At 41.4% G+C, this 14,569-nt stretch overlaps 1 protein-coding gene and 1 long non-coding RNA gene across 2 annotated transcripts in view; one reads left to right on the top strand and one right to left on the bottom strand.

Annotated features, from left to right (window-relative positions):
* atl2 (atlastin GTPase 2) overlaps positions 1-12,929 on the bottom strand; it is a 13,238-nt gene extending 309 nt beyond the window's left edge. Inside the window, exons 1-13 of the mRNA XM_035663378.1 lie at positions 12,773-12,929; positions 8,112-8,272; positions 7,264-7,476; positions 4,879-5,010; positions 4,549-4,653; positions 4,411-4,461; positions 4,257-4,313; positions 3,888-3,980; positions 3,562-3,700; positions 3,319-3,446; positions 3,015-3,071; positions 2,801-2,872; positions 2,139-2,570 (exon numbers count right to left, since the gene is read on the bottom strand). Coding sequence (XP_035519271.1) covers positions 2,139-2,570; positions 2,801-2,872; positions 3,015-3,071; positions 3,319-3,446; positions 3,562-3,700; positions 3,888-3,980; positions 4,257-4,313; positions 4,411-4,461; positions 4,549-4,653; positions 4,879-5,010; positions 7,264-7,476; positions 8,112-8,272; positions 12,773-12,845 — 1,713 coding nt within the window. The 5' untranslated portion in view covers positions 12,846-12,929. The remainder of the gene's footprint in view (positions 1-2,138; positions 2,571-2,800; positions 2,873-3,014; positions 3,072-3,318; positions 3,447-3,561; positions 3,701-3,887; positions 3,981-4,256; positions 4,314-4,410; positions 4,462-4,548; positions 4,654-4,878; positions 5,011-7,263; positions 7,477-8,111; positions 8,273-12,772) is intronic.
* The window catches only part of LOC118329288, an 18,727-nt gene that overhangs the window by 409 nt on the left and 3,749 nt on the right, over positions 1-14,569 (top strand). The window contains exon 2 of the long non-coding RNA XR_004796782.1: positions 12,244-12,248. This is a non-coding gene — a long non-coding RNA (uncharacterized LOC118329288). The remainder of the gene's footprint in view (positions 1-12,243; positions 12,249-14,569) is intronic.

Here is a 14,569-nt window from a genome sequence, read left to right as displayed (position 1 = left end):
ATGCCGACCACAGAAACAAAACACAATTGACCAAAACCCCTTCAAATAATAAAAAAAACAACAATAATTATTAAAAACCGTTTGAGCAGGCTTCAAGTCCTTGAGATCCTGAGATGGGCCTGGCCTGCCGGTGTTCAGATACATTCAGTAAAGTTCAGAGGGTGTCCACACAGAATGGGTCCCAGGAGTTAAAGTATAAGAATCCAGCACCATTGGACTGAAAATGAACAATAAAAGAAGCCAGCAAACTGCAGAAGTTTCAATACGAGAAGGAAGTTTAACAGTCTGAATCCGCCGGCCGTCCAGCAGCTATTTAGTCTTCTTGTAGTTGTTGTTGAGAGGAGACAGAGCTCCGAGTCCCAGTGTCGCTCCAGATGGGAATGAAGGGAGGAGAGAGACGGGCCAAGCCAGGCGACTCCTGACAGGCTCCAAAAGTTTGGAAAACACCTGAGAGGACAGCAGGGAGGGACGGGAGAGTTAAACAGGGAACAAGACTGACAGGCAGACCGACACAGGAGCAGGAAAAACATGAGACAGAGGGATCCAGAAGTTTGAGGGGAGATTAAGGACGAATGAAGGTTGAAAGGAGAGATGGGAGACAGTGTAGATGTTGAACCACTAAAATAAAAACAATATGCGGAGACTGTTAGAAGGAGGGGGAGGAGAAGGTGAAAGGAAATGAGGCAGGAAGTTGTGACCGGCAGGCAGAAGATCAGAGAAATGGGACGCGACACTTCTCACCTTTCTGACCGTCTTCTGTGAAGCAGGCGAGGAAAGAGGAGGAAGAGAGACAAAAGCAGAGGAAGGAGGGAGCAGTCAGAGGAGACACGAGGGCTGCGTTTGTGGTGAACCCCAAACATTCATGAAACTCAAAATAGATAAGAAACACAAACAGTGTGGCTTGATATTTGTACACCTGAGTACAGTCTGCAGACGGAGAACTGATTGTGTGGAGGGAGCGCTGAAAGGTGGAGTGAAACAATGGTTCTTCAGAGTTTGTGAAATGAATGATGGGATGCGAAGACGAGACACAACACAATAATAAACATGGAGTGGACAAAAAGGAAACCAAAACTGAAGGATTTCTCTCTCTGGACTTCAGGGAAGACTAACGACAGTAGAAACCAACAGCATCAACACACACACACACACACATTATGTAGTGTTATATTCCTGGGGGAAAACATTCAATAAAAAAACATTTACTCACTTATAAACCTCTTTTAACCCTTGCCCTAAGCTTTGACTACCTACCAACTGCCTCTCAGGTCAGATCATGTTTTATGTCTGCAGTGACATATGGTTTAATCCCTACCCAACATCACACAGTAGTATGCAAAAGAAATATGTGTCAAACTGACTATGATATTTTCTTCTATTAGAAATAACCTAATTCTAAATGCCTAATCTGGTCTAAACCTAATAAAAGCCAATACTGGGTTTCTGTGGCAGACATATCAATCTTTAAGAGTTATAAAATCCAAGAACAATATATTGGCCGATATTCACTTATTCACTTCACCAGTTGTGACCAGGAAGCATTGAGTGGAACATTTTACAGTTCAAAAATAGCCCGTCAGTGCTCTCTGGTGGACAAACTATGCAATCTAGGGCTAAAACTATAGATAGAGAAATTAGTTAATGTTTGTAACTGATTAACTTCTTCATCAACATTTGGCTCTAAAATATACAGATTTGTAGCTTTTCTCAGTTATACATATATTTATTACAGTAAATGAAACTTTAATCTTAAGAAATAAACAGATTCATCTTTAATAAAAAATAGAATCATTAGTTTCAGCCCTAATGTAAAGAAGACATTGTTTCTATACTCCCTCAAACATATTTGGCTGATCTGTATTTCAATTTCTTATTACGTATCGTCCGACATACTGTATACGCTGATCCTGAACTACCTTTGATAAACTGCTTTAATACCCAACAGACCACCCAGACCTTTTCTAATGAAAAACATTCAGCCTACAGTGCATCAGTTCAAGCTTAAATTCCATAACAACACTCCTTACAAATTTAATTGTTAATAATTAATTGTTCAAAAAACCTTCAAGATTAGTCTGGACACAGACACACACACACAGACACACAGACACACCCCTCCTCTCATGTCGACTACCCACCTGTTCCCAGAGTGTCTCTGCCACCAGGTCTATCATCGTTCCCACCTCCCGAAACTCTCCAGAATACTTCACATACGCCCAGGCGCACAGCGATAGCAGCGCCACGCCCATGACCAAGTTAGCCAGCACTGCTAAGGTGCTCAGACCAATGAAGCCCGTCACCCCAGACACCACGTAGGTGACAAACATGACTGCAAAAAGCGTGGCGGGTGTGCGCGCTGTGTAGAAGATGTTTTTGCCGTCGTTGTGCTTTGAGAAGTTGTTGTAGGCCTCGTCCAGCTCCGACTCCAGCTGGTTCTGGTAGCGCTGGCAGAACTCATCGCCGCCCATTTTCTTCACAGACCGGAAGAAACGCACTGAGTGCTCGCGAAACTCCTCGTGGCAGCGCTCCAGGTCAGTCGGGGCGATGTATGGCTTGTCCCCGCCACACACCTGAAAAGGGAAGGACAGGTGAGTTTGAATGAAAGAGGAACAAAGTGTGACTGACAGAAGAGGTTTAAGGAAAAACAAAGATAGTTTCTGACTTTGCATTAGCATGCAACTCCAGTTCCAACTCCCAGTTTGCCAGACCATGACTACACCATCATCTTGACATCTTTGGCAACATTAATATTGAATTGATTGTGACTCATGATGATTGGGAAAGAAAAACACATCCTTACCAGCTCCATGTTCTTGCTGTACATGTCTTTGGCTCCTGCCACAGCAGTCAGGTTGTTGGCTTCTGCTGTCGCCTGACAAACAGGAAAAGAGAGAGAGAGAGCGAGAGAGAGAGAGAGTCAAGATAGCTTTAATGACCACAGAAAATGAGAATTAAAACCTAAAACGTGTGAGCCATACTTAATAAGATCCCTCAGTTTTGAGACTGTAACTGACCTGCAGCATGGACTTTGGGTGAGGCAGTTCCTCACCTTGGTAGATCTTTATGTAAGCCTGCAAGAATGAAAAATAATACAGATTATCACACCACCTGTACAATGTTAATATTCAATATGCAGACAACACAGGAAGTAAAGAAGCTGGCAAGTACTTTAAGACTTATTTTCAACCTTTATTCATCCTAAAACTTTATTTTTCAAATGACTAGTTCTATGTTAGAGTGAATAATTTAAGGCTGTGTGTTAATCGACCTGTGAGAAATTAGTGTGAAAATCACTAGACTTTAATAAAATCCTGAGACCTTGAAGTACTCCAGGAGATCTCTGCAGGTGACTTTGTTGCCTCCGATCTCCTTCTCTACCAGTCGATCGGGGGCCAGGAGGAGAGGAACCAGCTCGGCCAGCGCCTTTTTAAAATCCCCATCGATGTCTGAAACACACAAACCCACATCTTGGTTGTCCTCGGGAGCATGAACATCGCAGTCCAGCATGCTTTGGATATCACTCTTCATTATCAGTACATGTGTGTCTTCCTGTTTGATTACCTCTCAGCCTGCCGTCAAAGTACGGGTTGGTGGCCACCTTGAGGCCTGGATGTGGCAGCAGGAAGCAGCCAATGTTGGAGAAGCAGGAGTGGATGTGCTTCCTCACATTCTGCAACTCTTCATGTTGGTTCTGTTTCACCTGTGTCAGCAAACACCAATATACTTGAATTTTAATGTGACATGCTGAGCGAACTGAACAGATGACTTTAGGTATGTCTGTGCTTGTCAAAAATATGTGGAGTGCCTGACAGAACAGTGAGTGTGTGACCTGAAGTATCTTCAACGATGTGCAGAAATATCAGGGTAGAGAATAAAAAGAGTCTCACCTGTAGTCTTCTCTCAAGGAAGTTGTTGCCCCCTTTCAATCCGTAGTCGTGTTCATAAGGATAGCACCAATCTCGAATCAGGAACATCAGGGACTGAAACACACCACCAACATCACAGAGACACAATGAGACATGTTGTATTCTGATCACTGATTGTCCATACCTTTCCTGTTTTCAATTACATTCTTACTGAAATGACATTTCTCAATTCTACTGGTATTTTAATAATCCCCAAATATTACTCATTAAAAATACAAGACTTGCTGTGCAGCCACATATTTAATTGAATAGGCAGATTTTATGACATTCATTAATCGGGACTACAGTATATAAAATGTTTTAAACACAGTCAACAGAAGCAGATAGTACCTGGAAAGGCTTCAGGTAGATCTCTTCCATTGCCAGTCGGCCATATTCTGTGAAGAGCTACGTATGGGAGAAAGACTAATGATCAGAAAACAGAAATAACTGCAGCAGACTTTGGTTCTGCTTTTTTCCTGCAAGGAGGAGAAATGACACCAACCTGCAGATGCTGCAGGTCGTCCTCCTGTATGTTCTGGGAGAGATTGTACACCTGAGAAAAAGAAAAAAAACAAAACAACGTGAGCTATAAATGTTGACATTTCGAGAGAAAAAAAAAGCATCAGTGTGTAAGTCTCACCTGTACAGAGCTGGTCATTGTGCTGAGGGCGAACACAGTAGCACAGTCCTTTATGGTGGACTGGCTGTCAAATGCTCCCTGAGTGTCAACGAGGAGCACAGCAACCTGTTGGGACGAGAGGCAATAAATGTTATATGCTTCAACTTTCACTTCAGCCTGTAGGCCAAGAAGGGTGATTATTGTGTTGGCTTTAAATTCTTATACATGTAAACATCTCAATAAGAATACTAACCTGATATATACCAGGTTCTCCCCAATAAATTGTACCCAAACATGTATGAGAACATTTGGAGCTCATGAGGTCTTATGGTATTATTTGTAACTGTCTACCTTGCTGCCATCGGGCTTGTCGACCACAAACACTTCGCTCCAGATCTGAATTCCCGTGGTCTCTCTCTCGCAGCCTCCTCTCCAGGTGAACCCTGTCAGGGGCTCATCATCACCTCCCATCCACGACTCACCCTGTGGCAGGAAGGGAGGAGACGGGAGTGGGTAAGATGAGAGGAAAGAGAAACAGGAGAAGAGATGAAGATTGGGTAAAAAAAAAAATTATTAGGTATTTGTGGTGAAATAAAGTATTGTAGCATTATACTGTATTTTAAAAAACCCTAATCTGGGAAATTGGTGTGAAATTTGATCTGCACATTCACCACCATCAGGCCACACTTTGACTGGCCTTATATAACATAAATGTACCGTGTAGCTTATAGTTTGTCAGTGGCTGCAGCTTCTCAAGACCAAAGTAAAGCTCCAGTGTGGTTTCCAGTTGCTACAGATTGAGGGGGTTCTAGCCTTGCAGTGGAAAAACAAATGTAGAGCTACAAAAAGCGGGTAGTGTTCGCGTCGCAGCCGTACCACCACCGCATGCTTCTGTACCTGTTTGTATTTCCGGGCTGACAAAGGGGGGAGGAGACCCGCTGCACCAACAAACAGGGAAATGCTATAAACAAGCCTCACAAGCAAATACCTGATGCAAGGCAAAGTATGCTGTGAACACTGATTCCTGGGGTGCCCAAATACATCTGTGTGAATGTGGGCCACCAGGATCTTATGACAAAGCAAAATGGTAATTTGTTAATTGATAATAACAAATCAAACCAAAATTGTATTATATACTGCAATCTCTTTGCTAACAATTAACTGCTATATCGTAACTAAATGTAAAGAACAGGCGTAAACAAAAAGCAATCAGTGTTGATGAAAAATGTGAACAACGTGCAGAATCTTGGTCAGGACTGAAATGAATGGCCATGTTTGCATGGCTTGCCTCAACAGCTGTGAGAAAGGGTCCCAACACTGTTTTGTCTTGTGTGTGTGTGTGTGTGTGTGTGTGTGTGTGTGTGTGTGTCTTAAGAGTATGTGTGAGTGTAAGGTGATCCTGTCTGTCCAGCTGCTGCCAGAAGGTCTGAAGGACTAGTTGTTGACACTTGTGTCAGTGAAAGTCACACAGTTGTTGGGTGGACATGCTCAAGAATGGGCGTGTGTGTATGTAATGTGGCACTTTGTGTTATTCATATTTACGGACATTATTTCAGTAACCACAGTAACCACACAGGGAAATTAGGTGTATTAGACTGAAAATCTTGACATACATGATGTATCATTATATTAAAAATCCATCTTATTTATATCTAATTGAGTTCGGCAGCTCTTTAAAATTCACCTACCTAGAAGTCTGAGAGCAGTTACACCACCCTGTCTTATTCATACACCTTGCTGCACGTCACCTGGTTGAGTAAGTATCTCAGTATGACACCAAACTGGAAGCACTTGTCTTTGCTTGTCACATTCTGGTATACATGCCACTACTGGTTGTAATCTCATCTGATGTACGAGCTCATCTAGTCCACCTGCTTTTATAATCTCTACCGACTGCGAATGTGAGACAATAATAAAAGCCGAAAAGGAAGATGAGACGTTTAATGTTTACTCAGCTCATGTAAACATACCTTCAGCAAGGGCCTGTCTCACTGACGCTGTGCACCAGTGCAAGAACTTCATTTTAGAAGTAAACAAGGTCAGGTCACCAATTTGACTAACAGATGGTTCAATTAAGAACAACTGCATCAGGCTGCATTTTCAGTCATGACAGGCTATTCATATGTAAATAAGACCCTCACAGGCAAATTTAAATCAATAAAGTTAACATCTAAAGGTCTTTGCCTTTGTAAAAACTTTTCTTATTCCTATTTGATATTAATAAAAACAACACTGTGGCAAGAACACTTTCAAGAATTCACCAGCTATGGAACAAATGTAAAAACTGTCTTTTATAGGCCGAACTATTCATAGAGACAATAACTGAGTTGCAGCCTTACACACTATACATATAGTTGTGTGGCAGTCAAAGAGAAAAATCTCTGCTTTATCTCTGTAAAATGACCATTTAATTATGAGCTGTATTGGTAAATTATCAATATCATGTAACCTAATTTTACACAATAAATACCAACGGTGCAACTTCTTCAATAAAACATCCAAAAACCTCACTACTGTTATCCTTTAAGTGAACATTGAGAAAAAAAAAAAGAGTGCGTTAAAGTCTGACGGATTTTGTCTGGATTATAAACTTTCTAGTCAATATGCAGCGTCATTTAAGAAACACTAAACATCATGTGTTCAGTACTTGACTAAATAAACGGTCCCTTTTCTCTACCCCAGATGTACCCCTGTATGTCCAGAAACAATATGAAAGTCACACATTATTTATGTCACCTGACTGTGCATGTAGCGTAGCATGAAGTCCAGCAGGAAGGACTTGCCCTTGCGAAAGGCCCCGGCCACAGACACAACCACCACATTCAGGTCCTTCACGTGATCCTGCAGCAGGATCTTCTCCAGCGCCGCAGCGTCCAGCTCAAAGCTGTGCTCATCCTCGTTGGCCAGCACAATCTGGATAGGCCTGGCCTTTTCTTCCTCTACTTCAGCCTGAACACATGAGTTTGCAATCAATCAGGGCTTTCCCTGGCATCGACAGAGGTTTAAGTGATTACACTGGTGGTGAGGAGGCGGGTTTCACGGAGGGGAGAGGGAACTGAAAATGAGATCCTGTTGTAAATCAAAGACACAGCTAGTACTCAAGAATATGAACGTCTTGTGAGAAACACAAGAACTCTCTCTTCTTCTCTGTTGGAGGTAGAAGGAGTATTTAAGCAGTTACCACTATAACGTAGCTATTTTCTACCTCCTTTGGCACATTTACAGCATAAATGTAATTTTTACCTCAGCAGTTCTTGTTCATACACAGTTCATGCATTCATTTGTCCATTCTGTCTTCAGGGTGTGATCAACACTGCCATTAAGGCTGAAATGATTAGTCAATCAAAAGAGAGCCTACTACTAAAAAATGCCATTTGATGGCACTTCTTCAAAGTGAAGATTTGCTCTTTTTTTCTGTCTTTCATTATAGTAAAATTAATACCTTTCGGTTTTCAAACGTTTGGGAATTATGAAAAAAAAAGAAATCTAGATAAAGTTGAGAGTGGTGATTAGAATAAAGTTAGATATGATATACATGCTTATCAAAAGACAGGAATATGGTAGTAAATGTAATAATGCTTCACCTCTTCTTCCTGAATCTCTTCATCTGGTGAGGGGTTGAGGTTAACATTTTTGTTTGAGGCTGTGGTCCTGGGAAGCAGTTCATCCTCCAGGTCTTCAGTGGTGGCTAAAGGGGGCCTCTTCTTATGCCGATAAATGGGGACATCTTCCACGCCACTTAAGCCTTTAGATAACAGGACAAAGTGATGAGAGACATATAAAATGACACTCTGGCTGCTGCATGCTGGTGTACAGACAATGGACAGAAAGTGAGAAGAGAGAGAAGAATGTGGAGGCAGGGTTACGTAGCAAAAGCAAAAAACATTTTTCTGAGGAATAGGTTTCATTGTCAGAAGTGTGTTTACGTGTGAGAGAGAGTATTGTTCCAAGAAGTTAAAGAGAAAGTCAAATGCCCTATATGCAGTCAAACAGATAGGACCCTTTTCAGCATATCGTGCTGGTCTCAATACTGTCACCCACTCTGCTCCACACATCTAGGTCAAACTTGAAAATACCCCTGCACTGAAAATCACAAAGGGGAAGCAAAAGGGACACAAGGAAAGAAAGTGACGAGGACAGCGTTTTCACATTTTTCCTCTCTGTCATTTTCATGTTTGTGTGAAGGTATTTCCTTTAAATCTAAAGCACATATTTCCTCTAAAATGAAAGAGTCCTTCTGTCCTGTAACAGTGCCAGGATGAGCATGTGTGCTGCACCACAAACTGTGCAGAAAGCAGATGAGTAGCTCGTCTATTGTTATTATTGTCGCCTTGTTATTTTTAACTTTAACTAACGATTCTTTTTATTTTTCAGTACTTCTAGTTTCTTCAAATGTCTTGTTTTGTCTAACCGACAGTCCAACACCTGTACTCAATTTATTATTATTGACTAAGCAATTAATCAGCTGATCACTACAGTTCTAATTATTTTATGCAACTAAACTGCAATTCAAATGTTAAAAAATAAGTGTTTACCTTTCATATGTAAAGCAGTTTTCTACCTTGACCTCAGTGAAGTATTATTCACACAAATGAAGGTTAAAGAAGGCCGTTTAACCTTCCCGTTATCCTGTTTACCGTCACTGCTGGCTTTTCTTTACAGATCTAAAAATCACTGGAGCAGGGTTAAGATGACACTCCCTGAAGTTCATACTGAAGTGTCCATATAGCTGACGCCACTGAGTCCACTGAACAGGTAGAACAGCAAGTATCAAGCATTGCTCATTCAAATATTTCAACTAAGTTGTCTCTCACCACAAACAAATGTAGGTTTCGGCCAACTGATGGGACAGATTGCCCCTGCTGCTGCCTCACAGACACACCTCGGATACACCGCCTGATACAGCAGTAACACTAATACAGCACAGAGTAAACTCTTCTGTGTCATCTACCGCAAGTAAAAACCAATTCTGATGGCACATCCATCAGCGAACACCAGCTTTCATGACAACCTTTCAGAGGTGCAAAATGTCTTGTTTTGTCCGACTAACAGCCACAAAGATATTACATTTACCATCACATAAGACAAACAACAGTAGCACATCCTCACATTAAGAAGCTGGAACATGTGAATCTTTTTCTCTTTTCTTTTTCTGTCGGTCGCCTAAACAATGAAATCAACCAATTGTTTCAGCTCTAATATTCTGAGTTATCTAAAGACGTAGCTACATAAAGTCAAGAGTTTTGTTCTGTTGTTTTTAAAGTACTTTTGAATCTACTGGTTTTAGACTTCCAATTTAACCGAAACACAAGAACATCCCTCAGAAACACTATTGCGCCGTGACCGATGGACGCTCATACAGACAGAGCAGCTTCTACTCTACAAACAAGTTCACAAACCTTTCCTCCATTCATGACCTCAGGTACACACAGATTAGATTTCACATCACAAAGTCACACCTTTTCACATGTACACTGGTATATAATGAATGTCAAGTTAGCATTTTTATTGAAAAGGTTCTCTAGCTGCAAGATCAACAGCGCGCTGGTCTAAGACAAGGAAGCAGTGATTGGTGGTGAAGAAACAATATGGATTAATAATAACTTACTATTGTCCGCCGCAACTGTAAAACTACATTTAGGCAATGTTCAAGATACAGTCAGTGGCTTGTAGTTATTATGCTGTTGGTTTCATGTACAGGCTTGTCTGACTCCCTGACCCAGCACTGGCAGCATCTCAACTCTGTCAAAAGACCATTTGAAATCAGTGATATTCTTGCTCCAGAGGACAACTGTAAATGGGGCAATCAAAGATCAACCTAGAGGTGCTGCAAATCCCCAAAGGGCAGCAGCAATGCTGTGCTAGTGTTAGAGAACTGCTGCGAGCACGAGGCAGTTACAGTAATCTGCTCAGCACACAAATGAGCCCTGCACATTTCCCCAGTCTGTGGCCGTGCAGGTTCCCTTCAAATCCAGAGCAGCACTCAGCAGGATGAAGTGGCACAGGCCGCAGCCACACAGCGGACTCACACAAAGACACCATTCTGCTGGGACTGCCAATCTGTTCGAAAGACAAAACACAAGAAGCATGCGAGGAAGCACAACAGCCAGGGAGAAACCTTTAGCAATGCTGATATTCACTGCGACACTTCAAGATAAAGTGCTCGTCCTCCTCAGCGTGGAGAAGGAAAAAAAAAAAAAAAACGAGCAGAACTAAATTTAGCGGCATTCTTCTTATCTTATGGAGCCAGAGCAGATGTTAACTGGCCTACTTGTTTTTTGCCACACACACCACACACAACACCACACAACACACACACAAACTCCTCATCTCTTGGTAACTATGTATGTATGTTGCATCCCTCCATCCCTCTGATGGGGCTCTATCTTTAACTATGCATGGCGAGAATAGAATAGACCTCGTCCCAAATCAGCTCTCCTTCCCTGGACTCCTGCACTATATCTGAGGCACACTTTGATAAGGCTGCGGTCCACTTCTTTTCACCAGCTGTCTAAATATGGGAGGTTTCAGACTCCTGTTAGTGACAAGATTACGTCAAATATTTGCCGTTTAGGACGTTTTTCCCCCCATTTTCATTTAAAGAGAGAATAATGGCCCAACGCTCTCTTCCAGCCTGGCAACACGAGTGTCAACGAGACTGCGGAGGCAATGCGGAGTTAACGAAAACAAGGAGGAGGAACTCACTGTAGCCCATTAAGATGCAGGTACACTGACTTCCCAGCACAGCAGAGCCAAATGACAACCTGACTGGCCTCCCTGGACAAGAGTCAAGGAGGGCAAATGTTCAATTGCAGCAAGCAGACCAATACAGAGTCTGCGAGGACAAAGTGCAGATTAAGAGCAGCCGCAGTTAGTGAATGTTGTTGCCACAGAGTCAGCCGGCGTGTATCAAAGTAGACACAAGGGTTATCAGGGTGTGATGCTCCTGATTTCTATTGTTAGCCTTCTTTTAAATAATCAGTTAATTGCTTGGTGCATAAAAGCAGCAAATAAAAGCTAAATATTCACATTTGAGAGTCTTGAACCCGAAAATATTTGCAATTTCTGCTTTAATGAACGACTGTAATGATTGTTTATCAAAATGTTTGCAGGTGTTGCCAATTTCCAGTCGATCAAATACGCGATTGATCGTTTCAGCTCTATAAACAACCAATTCAAAGAGGGCAATGTTGTCACAGATGGGGAGAAGCATCCTTGTTAATATACCAATACGTAGGCTATTTTATCCTGATATTAAACAACCTTAAACACCCAACCCAACTAAAGCAATACTTATATTTACTGTGAAAAGCTTTGGAATACAGAAATTAATTATATACACATTTGTAAGTAACGTATATTCATCATGGGACATTCAGTAGAGACCACAATGAGTCTGCAGAGTGAGGGAGCTCCATATATCCGACTATGGTTCACTTGTTTTGTGTTTTTAGGTCAGTAAGTGTCTACTGTCTCCTGTTCATACACAAAATACTTTCTAGCTATAACATGCACATACATACAGGAATGCGCCTAGTCGTATTCAGAGGACAAAATTAGCCTGGTCTTAAGTCTGCTCACAAACAGACTAATAATAGGGTATTTAAAAATATCCGAGTCATTAGTGGGATGAGGAGATTAACGTATGTGTTGGTGTGGTCAGGCTGAAACCTCGTTACAGGAAACTGAAGTAACGCGGACTGTTTCAAAGTTCAGACACGGTGTCAGCTGAAGCCGACACGGAGTGACTGTGCAACTACAGGCAGCTTTACTTTACCGACGATAAAAAACCCACCGACGATAAAAACCCACCGCCGAGCCGCCGGTCGGCCGCGGGGCCAGGTGAAAGTGACGGCTCGGATAAATGAGCCGACAGGTTGCAGCTGAATATTATATCCGGGTCAGAATCAGTTTCAAACAAAACAACAGCTTTTTTTTTTTTTTTCCTCCCCCACCAAACACTTACAGAGTGAAAGCATGCCTTTACCGAGAGAAAAACGGATTAAAAAAAACAAAAGTATCACCCTGCAGCTAATGTCCAGGCAGTGAGGACAGCGTTGATCTGTCAGGACACCAACTCAAACAAGAAGCGTCTGGCTAACGGGGAAAGCGAGAGTTGGCCACTCACAAAAGACAAAGACGACAGGAAGAAGAGACAAAAACACTTTACATTTCAGCCCCCGTCTTCAACGTCGCCCTCGGCTCACTGTCACTAATCTATGAAACAAAACCAACAGCGGGTTACCTTCGTCAACCACTCGGTTTTTGCAGTTGGGCTCGAAGTGATTTCTGCTCCTCAACCCGCTCACCTCCGCCATCTTGGACTACTGAAATCTAACGTGGCTGACGTCAAAGCAGCTTTTTTTCTCCTCTCGCTGTTTGCCCCGAGGCTGCCGCAGCGGGGTCATCTGCACCCCGCAACCATGCAGACTGTGTCTTTATCGGCACAGTTTCTTTTCAGCGCTCATATTCTTGTGTTTCTGCGACACTGTGGTCTGTTTAGGGGCAACTAAGTAGTGAACCGCTGTAAGAATATCGCCCAGAGCAGGGGACCGAGGTGGGTGTTTAGAGGATTGATGAAGAGTTCACAGTTAACAAATACACACAAATTACACATTACGTTTAAAAGAAATAGAAGTGGATTACACATCCCCTTTTCTTATGGAGATATAATTTAAATAAGCTATAATTACATAGTTGAATTCATGATATTGTGAATAATTTAAAAAATAATTGAGAAGTGTTTGATGTATTTGTTAATTTGTGTGTTTACCAGGGCAACAAGTGAATCCATTAAAAACTCACTCATTCTTCACATCTGTTTTTTAAAGACATTTTGTGTGAGATGTAAAGGAATAAATAAACTCGTTTTTTTAAGATTATATAATAAAGGTGTCTGTATTTTCAATGATTCTCAAGATTTTCAATGATTGTGATGATCCAACGATGCTAAATAAGTACTATGTAGGTAGGTATGTTTGTTGTTTAATATGTGGGAAACTTCAAACTTAATATATTCTAAGTTAAAGTTAATTACTTTACTAATTAACTTAATTATTTAAAGTTTAACACTCAGAAAGCTAACTTGTGTCATCATCAGGACTGTGTGCATGCGGTTTGATCCGGTTTGTTGTGTCTCCCTTGTGCCTCAAACAGCAAACAATGTGACTGTCATCACTTTCTGATTATGATTATTACATTGTTTCATTCTGACTGGTGCATGGAAATAACTTTATCCAACATAGCACAATTCACATCAAACAAGAGATCTGAGTAATGTAAAGAAGTACAGAAACCCTTTATGTAGAATAGCCAGTACCACTTCCAGCAAGAGGTTTGTAAAATGAATGGGGTTTCAGGGCCTTAAAGGTAAATAATAGGTAAGTTAAATTAGTCATAAGCAAACTAATGGTGTCCTTTTAAATCGCTCCCCTGGTTGGACTCAAACCATTTACATGATTTGCATCTTGTTCATATGAGAGTTTCTGGCGTCATTTACTTTACATTCTGGAAACTGGAACTGGAAACCTGACACTCTTTCACAGACAGGCTGGCACATTTGAAGCTGCAACTTTACTTTTATGACCTGTTTTCCAGTTGGCTTGTTGTGCTCATGTTATTTGTTTCTTTGTCTAGACTTTTGTTGTGAATACCCCCATCCACTAATGTAATTATCTTCAACAATGTTGGTTTCCATCCCAAGAATGTGAGATAGAAATCGGAGGAAATGAGATCCATTTCCTCAATATGTCTCGTGACTGCCTCCACTCACATTGTTCTGTTTGGTTTCTGGGATAAGAAACGTGAGCAGGCATGTTTTCTTTCTTTCTGTTAAAAACAATGAAAAGTCAGAATTAGTGTGCATGATAATCTTATTAAATAGTGAAATATTTATTGTTATACTACTATCACCCTATCAACGGCATGACCCAATGACATCCTGTTAATGAATATCTCAACATTTATTGGATTTATTGCCACGACATTTTGTACAGACAATTATGTCTCCTGAGGATGAGTCCCAATGACTTCAGTGATTCTC

Source organism: Morone saxatilis, unplaced genomic scaffold, assembly GCF_004916995.1.
Source record: "Morone saxatilis isolate NCDOM2014 unplaced genomic scaffold, NCSU_SB_2.0 Contig19, whole genome shotgun sequence".
NCBI lineage: Eukaryota > Metazoa > Chordata > Actinopteri > Moronidae > Morone > Morone saxatilis.
This window is presented reverse-complemented; position numbering and strand designations above follow the sequence as displayed.